We start from the raw sequence: 19,717 nt of genomic DNA, 5'->3' as shown, positions 1-19,717 counted from the left end.
CCCTCCCCCCCCCCCCCCGGAAAAAATAAACAAACAAACAAACAAACAAACAAACAAACAAAAATCAACAAAGAAATAAATAATAACAAAACAATAAAGCCGCAACAAACAAACAAACAAACAAAAAAACAACCCCAAAAAACAAAAGGCAAAAAAAAAGAAAGAAAAGAAAACAATGCCATCATCATCAACAACAAAAAAAATAAAAACAACAAAAACGACAACAACAACAAGAAGAATCCAAAACAACTATGGATGGATGGATGGAGGAATGGATGGATGATTTTGTATTGATGGATTGGTGGACAAAGAGATGGATGAATTGAAGGACGGATGGATATGTAGGTTGATGAAAATGTGAATAGGTGGGTGGATGGATGGATGTATGGATGGATGGTTGGGTGGATGGATGGATGGATGGGTGGGTGGATGGATGGATGGGTGGGTGGATGGATGAATGGTTGGGTGGATGGATGGATGGATGGGTGGATGGATGGATGGGTGGGTGGATGGATGGATGGTTGGGTGGATGGATGGGTGGATGGATGGATGGGTGGGTGGATGGATGGATGGATGGATGGGTGGGTGGATGGATGGGTGGGTGGGTGGATGGATGGATGGATGGATGGATGGTTGGGTGGATGGATGGATGGATGGATGGATGGGTGGATGGATGGATGGGTGGATGGATGGGTGGGTGGATGGATGGATGGATGGATGGATGGTTGGGTGGATGGATGGATGGATGGGTGGATGGATGGATGGGTGGATGGATGGATGGACGGGTGGGTGGATGGATGGATGGATGGATGGGTGGATGGATGGATGTATGGACGGTCCTTCCCTGTCGTCTAAGGAAGACATTTGTGACAATGACCAACTGCAGTCTGACCTTGACCTCCAGTGGCTTGCCTCTGTCTTAAGGTAGTCTATGACATTGACTTACATCGGAATTTAACCTTGACCTTTTGTATTTTGACATTTAATTTAACTTACTGTAGTTTTGTCTTAGCGTCGTCGAAGCTGTCTGCCACAAAGTAGATTGGTTGGTACGATGTGATTGGATATTCTTGGTCACATGTCACGGTTGGCTCGAATGGGCGGACTTCAGGCTTGTCGCTCAGACAATACTGGAGATGAAATATAATATTAATATGTGACTCATCGTCTCAAAACGGTATTATGTCGGAACGAACCAGATGTTTAAAACCCGAATTATATGTTAAACTGTTCAAAAATATAAATTGTTGGCACTAGCACCCTAAAATATGGTATCCATTCTCCTCAATAAGACATACAAACTCAACACAAGTCTGATATTTCTGACTATAAATTCAATTTTCAACATCTTAACCAACCCGACTTAACACCGTTTTGAGGCGAAGGGTCACATATAAAGAAAAACTTCCTATACCGACACATGACAACGCGGGATGACATTGTAGGCTACACCCATATTTTCAGAGTAAAAATCTAAGATCTAATAAAGCGATAGAGCAAACTTATCTTAACTTTTAACTCACTCAACCCTAACACCGGCTATATCCGTAGTTTACTCGGGTTATTTTACCCCATGCCTATTTATTACATTTTTCTGAGACAAATTGTAGGCATAGTATCAAAGCTAATGTTTTTAGTTTTTACATGTTAATGGTAGCTGGTAGAATAAAACTATCTATGTACATGCTCATATTAATACATTTTTTTCCAATTTTGAAAAGTAGCAAAATTCTCTAGGATTGAGTGAGTCCATGTATTTGTTCTTGCTCAAGGCTCGAAGAAATTAATAACAATGTGAAATTGAATGTACGTTTCAATTCAATATACGAAAACAGATAAAATGGACGTTTCGGGTTTCCCCTTTATCAACAAAACAGTAAGAATGAAACAATACAGGCGAATGACCGTCCATTTTATATATTATGTTTTCGTATATTAAAAATTGAAGCTTATCTTCAATTTCACATTTTTATCTTAACTTGAAACATCCAGCAAAACTGGTGATCATTCCTTTGAAGTCTTGGCACCCCATGGTTGGGGTCATGTGAGTAAAATAATATAATGTCTATTGCTATGTAAGTCATTGAGAATAGTGAGTGGAGCAGGCACTTATGTTGATAACAACAAGAAATGAAGTGAGTAGGAAAATGCCAGAAAACAATAGAGAATAAAAATTTCGCGGCGGCGATGGGGCTCGAACCCGCGACCTTACTGGTAATACAACTCCCATGCATGGCCGGGGACAGCGTGACTCTACCGTATGAGCTGTCCACGATCTCCGCCAAATGCTATTTAATTTATTATTGTATGAAGATATTTATAATCTTAAGTGCGGCTATGTGGTCTTGTGGTATGACACTCACTTTCGGATCGGAAGGACCTGGGTTCGAGCCTCGCTCGACGCAAAGTTGAGTCATTGGAAAAGGCTCTTTATTCACATTCTCTCACCGTACTCAGGTGTAAAATAAGTACCTGGCCGTTAACAGCGTTGTCTCTGACCGAAAAAAATGTAATATCGCATAACAGGCGTCTTGTCACGTCTTACATGTTACGTGTTGCTGTTGGCCAGGGACCCATTGTAAAGCGCTTTGAGCACGTTTATTGGATATTGCCCTATATAAAAGCTCAAGTTTTTTAAAAAGTGCTTGCTCCCTACTTTGACACATTCTCTGCCGACACGATGTGTTGTCATCCAACTAACCTGTAATTCTCCAAATGAAGACAAAAGTCCAGCCCCAAATGCTTTGAGACGTCCGTCTTGGCGACACAGTCCAAACTCCACGGTGAACCAGTACAGCTGATGGGGATGGGGTGGAATGGAATTGGAGAAGATGGAAGTCATAGAGTTAAACTCTCTGATTTTCCCCAAAACGTTACACCCAACTAACATAAAAATAGTTTTTTTTTATCACTTTGACATAATAGCAGTAAAATTCTTGCGATACATAATTTCTTTAGCAAAACACACTCTAGAACACACAGTGTTCATTTTCTTTACATTTTATGATGTACAAAAGAAATTTGAATAAGAAATATGTTGGTTGTATTGTAACGAATGTGGCGATTTTCCTATAGTTGGTAAAAAAAATATGCCCTTCCATAAGATATCGTCGCCTAAGCATTCCATGAAGGAATATAGATATTTTATCAAACAAGATGTCTGATGTCAATAGGAAACACCCACATTGTCCAAGTGAGCAAATTGGGAGTTAATAATCTTGCTCAAGGAAAAAAACCTACAGTGCCTGAAGCGGGGCTCGAACCCGGGACCTTCCTGGCCACAGTGCAATGCCTTAACAACTCGGACACTTCGCCCCTCTATAGTTGGTAAGGAGAGGGTTAACCTCAAAGTGACAATATTTTATGATGATCTACATGTCTCTCTGGTAAACCCTTTTCTTCTTTTCTTTTCTTTCTTTTGTGGGGGATAAGGGGGGGGGGGTACGTTTTGACTCTCGTCAATAATTGAAGTTAGCAAATCATATCTTTATTATGGGACATCGTGGCTCAGTGGTATGGTCTTTGCTTCGTACCCGAAAGGTACCGAGTTCGACTACCCGCCGCGCTGTGTGGCCTTAGGCAAGTCACCTAATCTTAGTTCACTTTGCGGCACTGCACTGTGGCTGAAACCTGGGTTATTCTAGTCTTCCCTTGGAATAGATCCTAAAGAAAAATTCCCCCTTAGGGATTATTAAAAGGGAATTTATTTTATTTATTATATTCATCATATACGTACAAATTAATATAATTTGACGTTTCGGGTTTTCCCATTATCAAAACAAATGCATTGCATATACGAACTGAGACTGTGCATTCTAAGAAAAGTGCTTTAGAAGAAAACATATAAGGAAAATTACATTGGTTATCTATACTTATCTATACTTCCCTTCAAAACCTATTTCTCTTCTCAAAATCCACTATTCCAGGTTTTCTGGGTTTTTTTTTGACATAAAATAATAATTTGATTAAGAGGAAATATGAAATGTTCTTATCATTCGCCTTTATGACATTTAGTTTAGTTCAACGTCTTCTTTTTTTTCTTGTGGAAACCTCCAATATTGTCGAGGAACACTCCACAGTTTGTAAGGTATTGCATTGTAAACTTATTAAAACACTGCATATAATACTAATGAACAAAAGACGTAGACGTCTAGATTAAAAAAATCTTTACACATCTCTCTATCTTTATTCACTTTCCTACATCACACGACATAGACATACCGTGGCGAGCTTCTTGACATATTCATCTGGAGCGCCCAAACTGGCGAGTCCGATTTCTTGTGAAAATTGGGCAAATGATGGGTTGGCGAATAGGGGGACGTGGCCTAACAACTCATGACAACAATCTCTGTGGATATATGGATTGGAAGCTGGTTGGATTGATGGATGAAGAGATTGATGGATGGATGGGTGGTTGGATGGATGGATTGATGGATTGAGTGATGGGTTGAGTGATTAGTGGATGAATGGTTGGTTGAATGTTGGGTGGGAGGGTGGATGGATAGGTTGATGGATGAATGGATTAATGGATTGAGTGATGGATGGATGAATGAGCGGATGGATGTATGGGTGGATGGGTAGATGGACGGATAGATGGGAGGTTGGATTGATGGATTAATGGGTGGATCTATGGATGGACGGATGGGTATGTGGATAGATGGATTGGTGGGTGGATAGGTGGATAGATCTGTGGATGAATAATTGAATTGATAATTAGATGGATGAATGGTTGGTGGGTGGACGATTGGATGGAATGATGGACAAATGGATAGATGGAAGGATGGACGGATGGTGGATGGATAAGATGGATGAGTGGGTAGATGGATGGATTGATAGATGGCTGTTTGGACGGAATGATTTGATGAATGAGCGGATGGGTGGATGAATAGTGGATGTATAGGATGAATGAGAATGATGGATAGGTACATCCAGGTAGACAGAAATACGTGATTGAGACAAACAGCTGTCGGGTGTGTAGTATGGTTTGGAGGAGTGTTTGATGTTTTTGGTAAATGGATGAAATATCGGGCGGAATCATGAATGAATGAATGAATTATTTGGGTATTGGAATAAGAATTATAACGGTTTTTGATGTGTAATGTAGTTTGGATGAGTCTCTGATGTGAGAAAATGGATGGAGGGCAGAATGGATGTATGGATGAATGGATGCATGGATAAATAGATAGATAAATTGGTGTGTTGAAGTGTGGATGGTAGAAGACGGTTCCTTACGGCTCAGGTGTGTAGTGTGGTTTGGAGGAATGTCTGATATATTGGGTTGAATGGAACACACGGAAGGCAAGGCCAGCCAGGAAGTCACGTGACGACAGAAGACCTGCCACTGGACGCAGGCTGAAGCCAGTACAATCTGGAAAATATAAAGAGGTTTTTTTACATTTTAATAATAGGATTCAATAGTCTGATGTCACGTCCGCCCAGCAACAAGCAGTGTGGTTCTAAACAAAAGAAAATCGGTACTTTATATTCTTCATGCTGGCTATAACTTTTTCATATGTCTTGTGATCAGAATGTATAAAAGTAAAAATATGATCACATTTATAATGTTTTTCGACTCTGGATACACCTTTATTCTCGTCGGAGTATTATTTTCTAAGGGCGTCCGCCATTGTTCAAATGGTTTAGAACCAGTTACTAAGTTACTATGCGTCATTACGAGGGAAGTGACGTCAGTTTTTTTGGTCATTTATTTGGTGAGTCAAAGAGTAAAATACTTCATTGCCTTACAGATAATTACCCTAAGTGTAATGAACGTTCAGAATTTTTCTCTGATGTTTCTAAAGAATGCAATTTACTGTAAGACTATCTGGGCGGAGAGAGAAAAGATAAAGGGAGTAAATGTGACTCATAAATAAAGTAACAACACAAAACAAAAAGACTTTTCGGCCGTCGGCCTTTTTCAAGTAAACACGAAATATATACACATATATTAGATCGAATCTTATATATGTATATATATTTCGGGTTTACTTGAAAAAGGCCAAAGGCCGAAACGTCGTTTGTTTTGTGTTGTTCTCTTACTTATGTGTCACATTTACTCCCTTTATCTTTCTCTCCATTTTATTGACTCATTTAGGCTGTATCTGGTCGTGAATTTGTGGGTTTAGAAAGTCATCTCCGTGATTATCTCGCAAGAATAATGATTCATTGATATTGTTATCTATTCTTGTCAAAAGTCCCACGTGATGTAGACCAAAGAAGTCACAGGTCTGAGAGTTTCTGACAAGGTCAGGGCCATTTTAACTCTCTCTCGAGTTCACCCTCATTGAAACTCGAACACATTTGTTCGATTTTCCTTGCTTATGAAATCGAGAGAGTTTAATCGATCGATATTTGAAGGGCGTGTTTTCTGGCTAAAATAAAATTTAATTGAACGTCAGGATTTAACTCTCTCCTTACCAGCCATTTTCAGGATTTTCCCCAAAACTTCACAACAAAGTAACACAAAAATAGATTTTTTATCACACCATAGCAGTAAGTTCTTGCGATACATAATTTCTTTAGCAAAACATGCTCTACAACACACTGTTCATTTTCTTTAAATTTTATGATGTACAAAAGGAATTTGAATAAGAAAAATGTTGGTTGTATCATAACAAATGTGACGATTTTCCTATAGTTGGTAAGGAGAGGGTTAAGATGGCAAAAAAGTACATGACTTGAATTACCTTTGAGGAAATCTGAGATGTCCTGGAGCTGAGGGATGTTGTCTTCTCGGAATCCGCAGTTGTCCTTGAGTAGGGGAAACACGTGATTAAATTCCCGGCACGCATGCGACGGGTATAACGAAACAAGCTCTCTGAAAATGGTCGTCCTGAGGAAAAAACAATGCGCCGAAAACAATGAATATTGAATATGTTACTATTCAAACTTAATTTTAGACCAAATTTCCGGAAACTCAAGAAGAAGAAGAAGAAGAAGAAGAAGAAGAAGAAGAAGAAGAAGAAGAAGAAGAAGAAGAAGAAGAAGAAGAAGAAGAAGAAGAAGAAGAAGAAGAAGAAGAAGAGAAGAAGAAGAAGAAGAAGAAGAGAGAAGAAGAAGAAGAAGAAGAAGAAGAAGAAGAAGAAGAAGAAAAGAAGAAGAGAGAAGAAGAAGAAGAAGAAAGAAGAAGAAGAAGAAGAAGAGAAGAAGAAGAAGAATGAAAAATTTAATTGAACGCAGGATAGAAATTACGAAAGCCATTTCAGGAATTTTCAAAAGTACAAAGAAGTAACAAAAAAATAGAAATTAAAACATGAAACAGTAAGATATATGCGAATACATAATTTAGCAAAAACATGTAACAAGAAGAATGTTAAAAGAAGAATAGAAGATTATGAATGATAAAGAAGGAATTTAAGAAATGAAGAAAAAAAGTAATGAGAATCGAGAAAGAAGATAGAATGAGATGTTAGAGAAGAAGGATAAAGGAGAGGGTAAGAAGGAAAAAAGAAATGAAGAAAACTATGAGGAAAAACGAGATGCGAGAAGAAGAGAAGAATGAATGAATATGAAGAAGAAGATGTGAAGTAGGGAAAAGTGAAGAATGAGAGAAGAAGAAGAAGAAAGCAGAAGAAGAGGAAGAGGAAGAAAGAAGAAGAAGAAGAAGAAATGAAGAAGAAAAGAAAGAAAGGAAGAAGAAGGAAGAAGAAGAAGAAGAAGAAGAAGAAGAAGAAGAAAGAAGAAGAAGAAGAAGAAGAAGAAGAAGAAGAAGAAGAAGAAGAAGAAGAAGAAGAAGAAGAAGAAGAAGAAGAAGAAGAAGAAGAAGAAGAAGAAGAAGAAGAAGAAGAAGAAGAAGAAGAGAAGAAGAAGAAGAAGAAGAAGAAGAAGAAGAAGAAGAAGAAGAGAAGAAGAAGAAGAAGAAGAAGAAGAAGAAGAAGAAGAAGAAGAGAAGAAGAAGAGAAGAAGAAGAGAAGAAGAAGAAGAAGAAGAAGAAGAAGAAGAAGAAGAAGAAGAAGAAGAAGAAGAAGAAGAAGAGAAGAAGAAGAAGAAGAAGAAGAAGAAGAAGAAGAAGAAGAAGAAGAAGAAGAGAAGAAGAAGAAAGAAGAAGAAGAAGAAGAAGAAGAGAAGAAGAAGAAGAAGAAGAAGAAGAAGAAGAAGAAGAAGAAGAAGAAGGAAGAAGAAGAAGAAGAAGAAGAAGAGAAAGAAGAAGAGAGAAGAAGAAGAAGAAGAAGAAGAAGAAGAAGAAGAAGAAGAGAAGAGAAGAAAAGAAGAGAAGAAGAGAGAAGAAGAAGAAGAAGAAGAAGAAGAGAAGAAGAAGGAAGAAGAAGAAGAGAGAAGAAGAGAAGAAGAAGAAGAAGAGAGAAGAAGAAGAAGAAGAAGAGAAGAAGAAGAAGAAGAGAGAAGAAGAAGAAGAAGAAGAAGAAGAAGAAGAAGAAGAAGAAGAAGAAGAAGAAGAAGAAGAAGAAGAAGAAGAAGAAGAAGATTATTTTTTGGACCGACCCTCGTGTTACATTGTGACGTACAATTAAGGCCAACACATCTCGTACAAATTGATCAGAAAGCACATGTAGGTACCTACTTGGTTATTGACAATTAATCTGACGCATCATATCAAACCAGTATTATATCAGGTTGATTTAGATGCTGACAATAATTGAATATATTATAATAATAATAATAATAATAATAATAATAATAATAATAATAATAATAATAATAATAATAATAATAATAATAATAATAATAATAATAGATCTTTATTGTCCATAAATATGGCAATTTGTCATTTAGTTACTTATTTTCTCTCTCTCTCTCTCATTCTCTCTCTCTCTCTCTCTCTCTCTCTCTCTCTCTCTCTTCCTCTCTTTCTTTCACACTTACGATATACACAACATAAACATATACATATTCATTTCGTTTTCAATTTGTTACGATTGTGGCAATTCGACACCAAAAATTATCATCATTATCAATTGGTCAGTTAATCTTACAATAAATAAATTAATCAGTTAATCAGTCAACGAATCAATCCTTGGTTTTTCTGTACCATATGAAATATTCAAAATTTTTATTGCTGATGGAACGAACGTTGATTTATACTTGTTAGTTCTACATTTAATCTGACAAAACCTTCTCCCAGATGGTAAAAGACTAAATTCATGGTATAAAATATGTTGTTTATTGTTGGTAATTGAGAATGCTTTCCTTTCTATTGCTTTTCCATGAATTCTTTCTACTCCATCAAGAGGATGGTTTATTATTTTTGATGCCTCTTTGATAGATTTTGAAATTTTTGATTTATCTTTAAGTCGGCATCCTCCAAACCATATGGTGCAGCCAAACGCAATTACACTTTTAATCAATGAGTCATAAACTCTTAACATAGTTTTCTTCCTTACTTGAAATGTTCTCAATTTCCTTAGGATGTATAATCTTTGGGCAACTTTCTCAGATATTATATTAATATGTTGAGAGAAATTGAAGGAACTATCAATAGTTATTCCTAAATATTTAAAATAGTCAACTATCTCAACATCATCTTTACCGATCGCCACACACTTTAAGTCGTTTTTATTTTTTACACCAAACACCTGTTCTTTCGTTTTTTCAACATTTAATTCAAGCTGATTTTGATTACACCAATCGGTGAATATATTTATTTGTTTGAAATAATTCTTTTCGGTAACTTTATCTTTTAATAAGCCAAGAATAGCAGTATCATCTGCATATTTCACTATAAAACAATTTTCAAAGGATGGTCTGCAGTCGTTGGTGTATAAGATGTACAGGATTGGGGAACTCACGCAGCCTTGGGGACATCCGTTCGACAACGTTCTTTTGTTGGAGATATGTTCACCCAATTTTACACATTGCGGTCCATGGGTCAGAAACTCTTTATACCATTTAATAAGGTAGTTTGGAATATCCATGTTGCACAACTTTTGAAGCAAAATATCTGTGTTCATGGCATTAAAAGCTGACGAAAAGTCGACAAACAGGATTCTAGCGTAATTCGAGGGCGTTTGGTCAAGGTGTTTTGAGATCGAATTTGTGGCGGTTAATAGTGCGTCTTCTACACTGAGATGTTGCTGGTATGCAAATTGGTACGGATCTAGCAATTTCAGGTCATAACATTTTTTAGGAGCTCAGATTTTAAAATTTTTTCTAAATATTTCATTACAAGCGATGTAAGCGCCACTGGACGGAAGTCGTTCAATACGGTCGGACAACGCTTTTTTGGAGCTTGAACGACAATCGATGTTTTCCAAAGTACTTTATTATTATTATTATTATTATTATTATTATTATTATTATTATTATTATTATTATTATTATTATTATTACTATTATTATTATTATTATTATTATTATTATTATTATTATTATTATTATTATTATTATTATTATATTATTATTATTATTATTATTATTATCATTATTATTATATTATTATTATTATATTATTATTATTATTATTATTATTATTATTATTATTATTATTATTATTATTATTATTTATTATTATCATTATTATCATTATTATTGTTATTTATTATTATTATTATTATTATTGTTATTATTATTATTATTATTATTATTATTATTATTATTATTATTATTATTATTATTATTATTATTATTATTATTATTATTATTATTATTATTATTATTATTATATATTATTATTATTATTATTATTATTATTATTATTATTATTATTATTATTATTATTTATTATTATTATTATTATTATTATTATTATTATTATTATTATTATTATTATTATTATTATTATTATTATTATTATTATTATTATTATTATTATTATTATTATTTTATTATTATTATTATTATTATATCATATTATCATTATTATTATTATTATATTATTATATTATTATTATTATTATATTATTAAATTTATTATTAATTATTATTATTATTATTTATTATATTATTATTAAACCTATTAATACGGAACACAGATAAAGAATATAAATTTGTGGCCAACAAGAGATGTTGATTGACTTTAAGCAGAGGTTGACTTTAAGAGTGTTTACTTTATGCGGATTCTACTGTAGTTGAGGAATCTAAGGAAGCGTCTTGGTCAAAGAAATCTATTGTCTGGACAGTCCGGGCTGTCGTCCCGCTCGTCGCCATTTAGGCGGGAAAAACAATCGGCTTTACATTTATTATGAAAAAGAGGAATGGTGTGTGAAATAAATTGTGACCCTTCGCCTCAAAACGGTATTAAGTCGAGCTGATTAAGATGTTGAAAATTGAATTTATAGCCAGAAATATCAGATTTGTGTTGAGTTTGTTTTATTGATGAGAATGGATACCATACTTTAGGGTGCAAATGCCAACAATTTATATTTTTGACCAGTTTAACATTTAATTCGGATTCTAAGCATCTGGTTCGTTTCAACATAATACAGTTTTGAGACGATGGGTCACAATTGAGACCGTTTTCCAAAACTTGTTAAGTGGATTTTTCTATTTTTTTGACATTTTCCATCCATGAGATACATTGAAATGTAAATTTTATATTAAGTATCAATTGACACCAAATATTTCCTTAGATTTCTGTGAATTTGAAGTTTAAATGTGATAAAATAATAGACCGAATGAAAAATTGTAGGGGAAATAATCCTCAATATCTCAAAATGGGAAAATGGTGTTAGGGAGTTTTGGAAAATCAGTCTTCAATTGTAATGGAAGAGGAGTGAGTAACTTAGTAACTGTGGATACATTTAAAATCAGTCTTAATTTCAATGCATTAAAACATGATGTTCCCTGTTGTGTTAAATTGGAAAGATGTCTGTGTGCATTGTGAAGTAAATTTGTTATGAGATCATATTACTATTATAAGATCCACATATTTCTATTTATGTATCTATATTATATTTGTTCGAGAAATGTAAACCATTTTATGAACAATAAAGATTTATTACTATTACTATTACTATTACAGAAAAGAAATGGACGCTCAGAATTAAACAAGTCTGTGAGAGACAGGATATTATCTGTAAAGAATATTCGTCGCACTAGAATGGGACAAATGAATGGATGAATTGACAGACAAATGAATGATGATGGATGGATGGATGATAGATGGATGGATGGATGAATGAATGAGTGGATGGGAGGTCATGTGAATGGAAGATTGGATGAATGAATTGATGGAAGGGGTGGGGTGGCGAATATATGAATGGATGGATTATTGCATGGATATATGGATGGATGGATGGAAAAATGGATATTATATGGATGGGTGGATGGATCGATGGATGAATAGATAAATAGATGGATGGACGGATGGATTGATGGATGAATAAACAAATGCGAGAGTAGATGGATGGATGGATGGGTGGATGGATAGATGAATGGATGGATGGATGGGTTGATGGATTACTATATAAATGGATGAAATGGGGTGATAAATAAATAAATAAATAAATGGATGGAAAGATAGCTGAATAAGCTGAAGTTTTCCAACATTGATTAAAATAATAATCTACCCACCAGGTTTTAATTTCAGCACTTGTGTATTCAACCCTAGGGATAGGCTGGCCACTGTAATAAATGGTGAGAGATACAAGTAGGATTAAACGTGGGTTGGATACAAATTAATTTAATACAAATTAAACATTCAGGCCCAATAAAATGTCAATGTGATTATTTAAATATAAGTAATATTCTAATCATTTTTTTGTATATGTAAGAATTTGATTAGACACTATCGAATGTCAAATTACCAGCACAATGCGAGGAAGTAAACATGGTGTTGTTGTTATTATTATCATCATTATTATCAACTTAATCATTTCCGTCATCATCATCATCGTCATCATCATTACTAACATCATCATCATCATCATCATCATCATCATCATCATCATCATCATCATCATCATCGTCATCATTATCATTATCATCATCATCATCATCATCATCATCATCATCATCATCATCATCATCATCATTCCCACCATCGTCATCATCATCATTATCATCATAATTAATATTATTATTTTATAATTATTATTATCGTTACTATTACTATTACTATAAAAATTATTATCAATATCATTATTATTATTACATGACATTGACAACCTTTGCCATAACAATGATAATCGATGACATCACAGTGACAATTCATGACAGTACATCGACAACCTTTGCCATAACAATGATAATCCATGACATCACAATGACAATACATGACAGTATAAAGTTAACTAGAAATTCATACTCACTGTTTATAGTTGAATGCAATGTCGGCAAATTCTTTTCTACGTAATCTGTACACGGGATCCGTGAAACCCTGAATGGGAGAAAGTATTTTTGACTTGTCACTTCATCGCTGCCATCACTATTTGCAAGGTCATCATCATCATCATCATCAGCATCAGCAGCAGCAGCAGCAACATCATCATCGTTGGCGTTATAATCTATCAACACAACCACCGCCAACGTCACCACCATAAGTACCACCCACATCAGCACCATCGTCATCATCATCATCATCATCATCATCATGAACATCATCATCATCATCATCATCATCATCATCATCATCATCATCCCCATCATCATAATCATCATCATCATCATCACCACCACCACCATCATCATCATCATCATCATCATCATCACCACCACCATCATCATCATCATCATCATCATCATCATCATCATCACTATCATCATTCTTACCGGATGATCTGAATCCAGTTCGGAGCCATAACTCAGGATTTGGTTGGCAAATCTATCCAAATCTTTCATCCTCCTTGGGAACCAGGGCACTGAGGAAAGTGGGTGGAATTCCTTGGATTAAAATCTACAATACACTATCAAAACAATTTTTTCATTTTTAGTGAAGAAATTTAAAGTTTGACACTTATTGACGATTTGAGGCTAATTATAATTTATCTTCTTGTTCTTGTTCTTCTTGTTCTTGTTCTTGTTCTTCTTCTTCCATTAAGGCCAAACCTTCAGGCTAAAGATTGTATGGCCGATTTTTCAGTAACAGGGGTTTTAGAGGGAAGCAGGGAGCGATTTTTTAAAAGTCATCAGTCATCAGTCGAAAGGAGTTGTTTGCAATTGGTTGATAGGGAGTTCCAAAGTCGGATGGTGGAGGGGAAGAAAGAGTAAAGATAAGATGATGGTTTGTTCATGAGTGGAGGATTTCAAAATTAAATGCTGAGTTTCTTGTTTTGTTGTTCCGTTTCAAATGGATAGACGGATCTAATTTCGAGTTTTCCGTTTTGTGCTTTGTGGAATACGAATACAGTCTATGTTTTAAGTTAACTTTCTCTGGACAAAAGTAAACAAAAATGTGTTTGGTGAGAGGAAGGATATAATCGGATGGGAAAGGTGTCATGGAAAGAGAAAAAAATCAAACAGAATGGTATTGAGTGAACTAAATATAAGAAAGAAAGTACTTCTGGTGACTGTAAAGTATAGAAAGTAGGCGTACTATGACCACATACGACGCCACAACAGTCTCCAGAAGTCAATACTTGAAGGAAAGATTAATGGGAATAGAGGCAGAGGGAGACAACGAAAGAGCTGGTTGGGAAATAGAAAAGACATGACTGGGAGCATGATGAAGGAGGGCTGATCAGACCAGAAGTCAATACTTGAAGGAATGATTAATGGGAAGGAGGCAGAGGGAGACAATGAATGAGCTGGTTGGGAAATAGAAAAGACATGACTGGGAGCATGATGAAGGAGGGCTGATCAGAGTTGGCGCTAGACAGAGAATTGTGGAAGACCATGGCATCCAACCTCTATGAGAAGGAACCCGGTAAGGTGAGGTGAGGTAAGGTAGGGCAATATACGATTCTTACACTTTTGGTTTTTGGAATTCCTGACGTGTTCACAATCGCTGCACGAGCTTACGAGTGCGCGTTGGGAACAAAGTTCGAATTCCAAAATACAAGAGTGTAATAAATCTTTTATTCTACCCCTCAATCGATTCTGATTTCGTCATCTCTGATTAAAAAACATTTTCAAAAATATTTAAATGAAACTTATTTTTTCCAAAATCTAATTTTTGTGAAATTTAACGCTTGATAATCTGACATCACAATTTTTTGTAAACATGACATCATTACGCGTTACTATTTAGGGAGAGGGGTAGAGGAGAGGGGTAGAATAATAATATTTGTATCACAAAGAATGATTACATTGTTGACATAGAGCTTCGAGCAATAACACAGCTTGTGTCACACACAGGGAGTAATTTATACTTAGCGTTGGTAGGAAAATAAAATTTAGTGACACAGAAAGGAACAACAAACACTGTGTTTCAAAAACTGTAGATAGAGTTTACATGGCGTTCCAATCTTGACTGGGGCTTTTGGTATCTCTTCGATCAAATCCCTTGTTGTGAAGTTGTGGGCATTGGTGTGAAATACCGGGGGCTTACACATTGTATCTTCAAAGTGAATTTGTAATATACCATACAAACAAAATTATATCGAGACGATATGGAACTCACCTTCTTCAGTATTTTCATCGTTCCCAGGGTTTCTGGACAGGACTGTCAGTGTCGTTGTCATCTTACGAAGGTCATTGATGGCCTCCTGTGGAATATACATCGTGCTACGGTCAATTATATGGGTCGAATAAAACTTTTAAAAAAAATAATAAAAAAATAAAAAAACCCAACTAAAATACATTCCCTTTATTCTACCCATGGGGGAAATTTGTCTCTATGGTTTATTCCAAAGGAAGACTGGAATAACTCAAGCGTTAGCCACAGTGCAGCACCGCAAATTGAGCTATGGCGAGGTGACTTGTTCAAGGTCACGCAGCGCAGCGGTGGGTGATCGAACTCGGTACCTTTCGGGTACGAAGCAAAATTTTAGGCCAATAGCCATAACATCCCTCTGAACAAATTATTTTAACAATTATAATAATAATAAGAGGATAACATTCTTTTAGTAATCGTTCATAGATTAAAAAAGAGTATCGACTACACCCGGAATCGATACCGGTCCCTTTGCTTGTGAACTAAGTGCTCTACCAACTGAGCTATCGGTACCCCCCCCCCCCCCCCCCCCGCCCACAAGATCTCCCAAAAAACCCCACCAGAAACGGACTTACCTTCAGACCCCCTGTTATGTTGTCACATGCCACAAAGAACTCGAGGACAGCTATCGGTATTCCCCCCTTCCAAGATCCCCAAAAGACCCACCAGAAACTGACTTACCTTAAGACCCCCTGTTATGTTGTCACACGCCACAAAGAACTCGAAGTGAGCTATCGGTAACCTCCCCCTTCCCTCCAAGTTCCCCAATAGACCCACCAAAAGTGACTTACCTTAAGACCCCCTGTTATGTTGTCACACGCCACAAAGAACTCGAAGTGAGCTATCGGTAACCTCCCCCCTCCTCCAAGATCCCTAAGAGACCCACCAGAAACTGACTTACTTAAGACCCCCTGTTATGTTGTCACATGCCACTAGGAACTCGAAGTGAGATATCGGTACTCACCCCCCCCCCCCTTCCTCCAAGATCCCCAAAAGACTCACCAGGAACTAACTTACCTTAAGAACTCGAAGTGATCTGCTATCGGTAACCTCCCCCCTCCCTCAAATATCCCCAAAATACCAACCAGACACTGACTTACCTTAAGACCCCCTGTTATGTTGTCACATGCAACAAAGAACTCGAAGTGAGCTATCGGTAACCTCCCCCCTCTCTCCAAGATCCTCAAAAAGACCAACCAGACACTGACTTACCTTAAGACACCCTGTTATGTTGTCACATGCCACAAAGATTTCGAAGTGAGCTATCGGTAACCTCCCCCCTCCCTCCAAGATCCCCAAAAGACCAACCAGACACTGACTTACCTTAAGACCCCCTGTTATGTTGTCACATGCCACAAAGAACTCGAAGTGAGCTATCGGTACTCACCCCCCCCCCCCCCCCTTCCTCCAAGATCCCCAAAAGACTCACCAGAAACTAACTTACCTTAAGAACTCGAAGTGAGCTGCTATCGGTAACCTCCCCCCTCCCTCCAAGATCCCAAAAAGACCCACCAGACACTGACTTACCTTAAGACCCCCTGTTATGTTGTCACATGCAACAAAGAACTCGAAGTGAGCTGCTATCGGTAACCTCCCCCCTCACTCCAAGATCCCCAAAAGACCAACCAGACACTGACTTACCTTAAGACCCCCTGTTATATTGTCACATGCCACAAAGAACTCGAAGTGAGCTATCGGTACTCACTCCCCCCCCCCCCCTTCCAAGATCTCCAAAAGACCAACCAGACACTGACTTACCTTAAGACCCCCTGTTATGTTGTCACATGCCACAAAGAACTCGAAGCCTTTGGGATCATCCTTAGCCGGTCTGGATTCGATGTGATGGAGATTGACTTTGTGTTCCTGGAATTGAAAAAAAAATTGATCTTTTATATATCGCAATGTCCACGAAACGTGCTCAAAACGCTTTACAAGGGGTCCCTGACCAACAGCAACACGTAACATATATAACGAAACACGACGCCTGTTAGGCGATGTTACATTTTTTTCCGACATAGACAACGCTGTTAACGTCCAGAGAGAGAGAGAGAGAGAGAGAGAGAGAGAGAGAGAGAGAGAGAGAGAGAGAGAGAGAGAGAGAGAGAGAGAGAGAGAGAGTAAATGTTGTCCTTTAAACTTCTGAAAACTGTAATATTCTAAATCTGATCAGTTTAACTTTAGATTCAATTTCATATTTCTTCATCTAATCAATTCCCTAATTAATGCAAAACTGACACGATGGGTATAGATAGCATGCGCTTGGCTAAGAAACTCACAACATTGCCACCCGGACGTATAACGGACCAACACACAAAACTATGTGTAACCATGAACTATTATAGTCTGGATCATACAGTTTAGTGAAAATTATTCATAAACGTGGATGGTAAAAACAATAACAAAGACCCGAGTGACGTCAACTTCATTCTATCTATACAACTAGTTTTAAGCGTGAAGTGTTGGTAATGTGATCCCTTGGACCAGTAGTATTGATGTGTCAGCTTGATATTAGCATTGGCCTCCATTAGATGATATTAATTTGTTGATATTGACAACATGTGTCAACGTGTCCCGTTTCCAATTACCATAAAGTATTTCGCCAACACACCATAATGTGTAATAATAATAATAATGTTATATCGTCTAGGTGATGTTAATTCACATCAAGTGAGTGACGTACAACGTTAACAACAAAAAATGAATATTCTTGAATTTAGTAATGTATTTATGTCTTTATTGTTTTTGTTGTTGTTGGCTGAAGAAGGGTTTTTGAGCCCGAAACGTTCCGTGTTTGGTATTTTGTTCTTTTTCGAAGCTGTTATATTCAATTTTGTTTATGACTTTTTTACAGTCCACAACTTCTAGCAGTTAAGCATTACTTTGACTAGTGAGTGAAGGCATTCGGTATTCAGAGGTCAGAATACTCTTATGTGGTCTGTTGGTGTGATACTCGCTTTCGGATCGGAAGGTCATGGGTTCGAGCCTCGCTCGGCACATAGTTGAGACCTTGGAAAAGGCTCTTTACTCACATTCTCTCACCGTTCTCAGGTGTAAAATGAGTTCCTGGCCGCCAACAGCGTTGTCTCTGCCCGAAAAAAATTATATCGCCTTACAGGCGCCATATCTTATCCTAATAAATGTCAAATGTTGTTGTTGGACGGGGAACCCAGTGTAAAGCGCTTTGAGCATGTTTAGTGGATATTGCGCTATATAAAAGCTCAATTTTTAAAGCTCAATACTCCGGTCTGATTGAGATGACCTCTTTTGCTGGCTGGCGTTGGCGGTCACGACCCCCCCCCCCCCCCCCCCACACACACACACGATTCTCTATCTTGGCTCGATCTAAACAAACTGATGACATTTCCAGTTGTCATCCGTGTTGACAATCGGTCAAGATTCATTATTCCCTGTCTGTCTTCGTCTGGTTTTGTTTTTTCTTTTTCTTTTCCAGTCAAACTGTTGAGGTTTTACATGTTATTTTAATTGTTTTCTTCTTAGGACATGTCACGCATTTTGGTCAGCGATGGCTGATGTTCTTTTTTCTTTCCACGGTGTCTTCATAATTAAAATAAATTGAGCTTATATAGAGTGCAATATCCACTAAACGTGCTCAAAGCACTTTACACGGGATCCCTGGCCAACAGCAACCATGACGCCTGTTAGGCGATATTACAATTTGTTTTCGGACAACGCTGTTAATGGCCAGGTATTCATTTTACACCTGAGTACGATGAGAGAATGTGAGTAAAGAGCCTTCTTCAAGGACTCGACTATGCGCCGAGCGAGGCTCGAACCCAGGATCTTCCGATCCGAAAGCGAGTGTCATACCACTAGACCTGATGTACAAAATAAATCTGAATAAGAGAAAATGTATATTGTGTCGTAAGAAATGTGACGATTTTGATCTAGGTGGTAAGGAAAGGGTTAACCAATCGATTTTGAAGTTTAAAACGTATGGTCAAAATAAAAGAGGCTCTTTGAAAGTGTGCAGAACACCTGTAGATACTCACCTCAAACGTCTTAAGGGCTCCAGCCAGAATCCCGATCTTCTCGGGCAGAACAAAAGTCAAACTGGTGCTCCCTTCGTTGTCCTCGTAGTCCTTCCGGTACAGAGGAAGAGCTCGGCCATCTGTGTTGGTCTGGGATGGAAGGAAATAAAATAGGACAACACATTAGAAGAATCACACAGAAAGAATAATACGATTCTTACACTCTTGCTTTTTGGAATTCTGG

At 36.9% G+C, this 19,717-nt stretch overlaps 1 protein-coding gene across 1 annotated transcript in view; it reads right to left on the bottom strand.

The window, feature by feature from the left end:
- The window catches only part of LOC144967436 (protein henna-like), a 48,854-nt gene that overhangs the window by 1,862 nt on the left and 27,275 nt on the right, over positions 1 to 19,717 (bottom strand). Inside the window, exons 2-12 of the mRNA XM_078904681.1 lie at positions 19,495 to 19,623; positions 17,243 to 17,347; positions 15,452 to 15,536; positions 13,663 to 13,751; positions 13,203 to 13,270; positions 12,466 to 12,516; positions 6,687 to 6,832; positions 5,233 to 5,368; positions 4,222 to 4,348; positions 2,702 to 2,797; positions 997 to 1,130 (exon numbers count right to left, since the gene is read on the bottom strand). Of these exons, the coding sequence (XP_078760807.1) occupies positions 997 to 1,130; positions 2,702 to 2,797; positions 4,222 to 4,348; positions 5,233 to 5,368; positions 6,687 to 6,832; positions 12,466 to 12,516; positions 13,203 to 13,270; positions 13,663 to 13,751; positions 15,452 to 15,536; positions 17,243 to 17,347; positions 19,495 to 19,623 (1,166 nt within the window). The remainder of the gene's footprint in view (positions 1 to 996; positions 1,131 to 2,701; positions 2,798 to 4,221; positions 4,349 to 5,232; positions 5,369 to 6,686; positions 6,833 to 12,465; positions 12,517 to 13,202; positions 13,271 to 13,662; positions 13,752 to 15,451; positions 15,537 to 17,242; positions 17,348 to 19,494; positions 19,624 to 19,717) is intronic.

This window comes from Berghia stephanieae, chromosome 3 (genome assembly GCF_034508935.2).
Source record: "Berghia stephanieae isolate SIO BIC M18660-M18661 chromosome 3, UCSD_Bste_1.3, whole genome shotgun sequence".
Classification (NCBI taxonomy): Eukaryota; Metazoa; Mollusca; class Gastropoda; order Nudibranchia; family Aeolidiidae; genus Berghia; species Berghia stephanieae.
The sequence above is the reverse complement of the archived record's forward strand: the minus strand, read 5'-3'. Positions and strand labels throughout refer to the sequence as shown.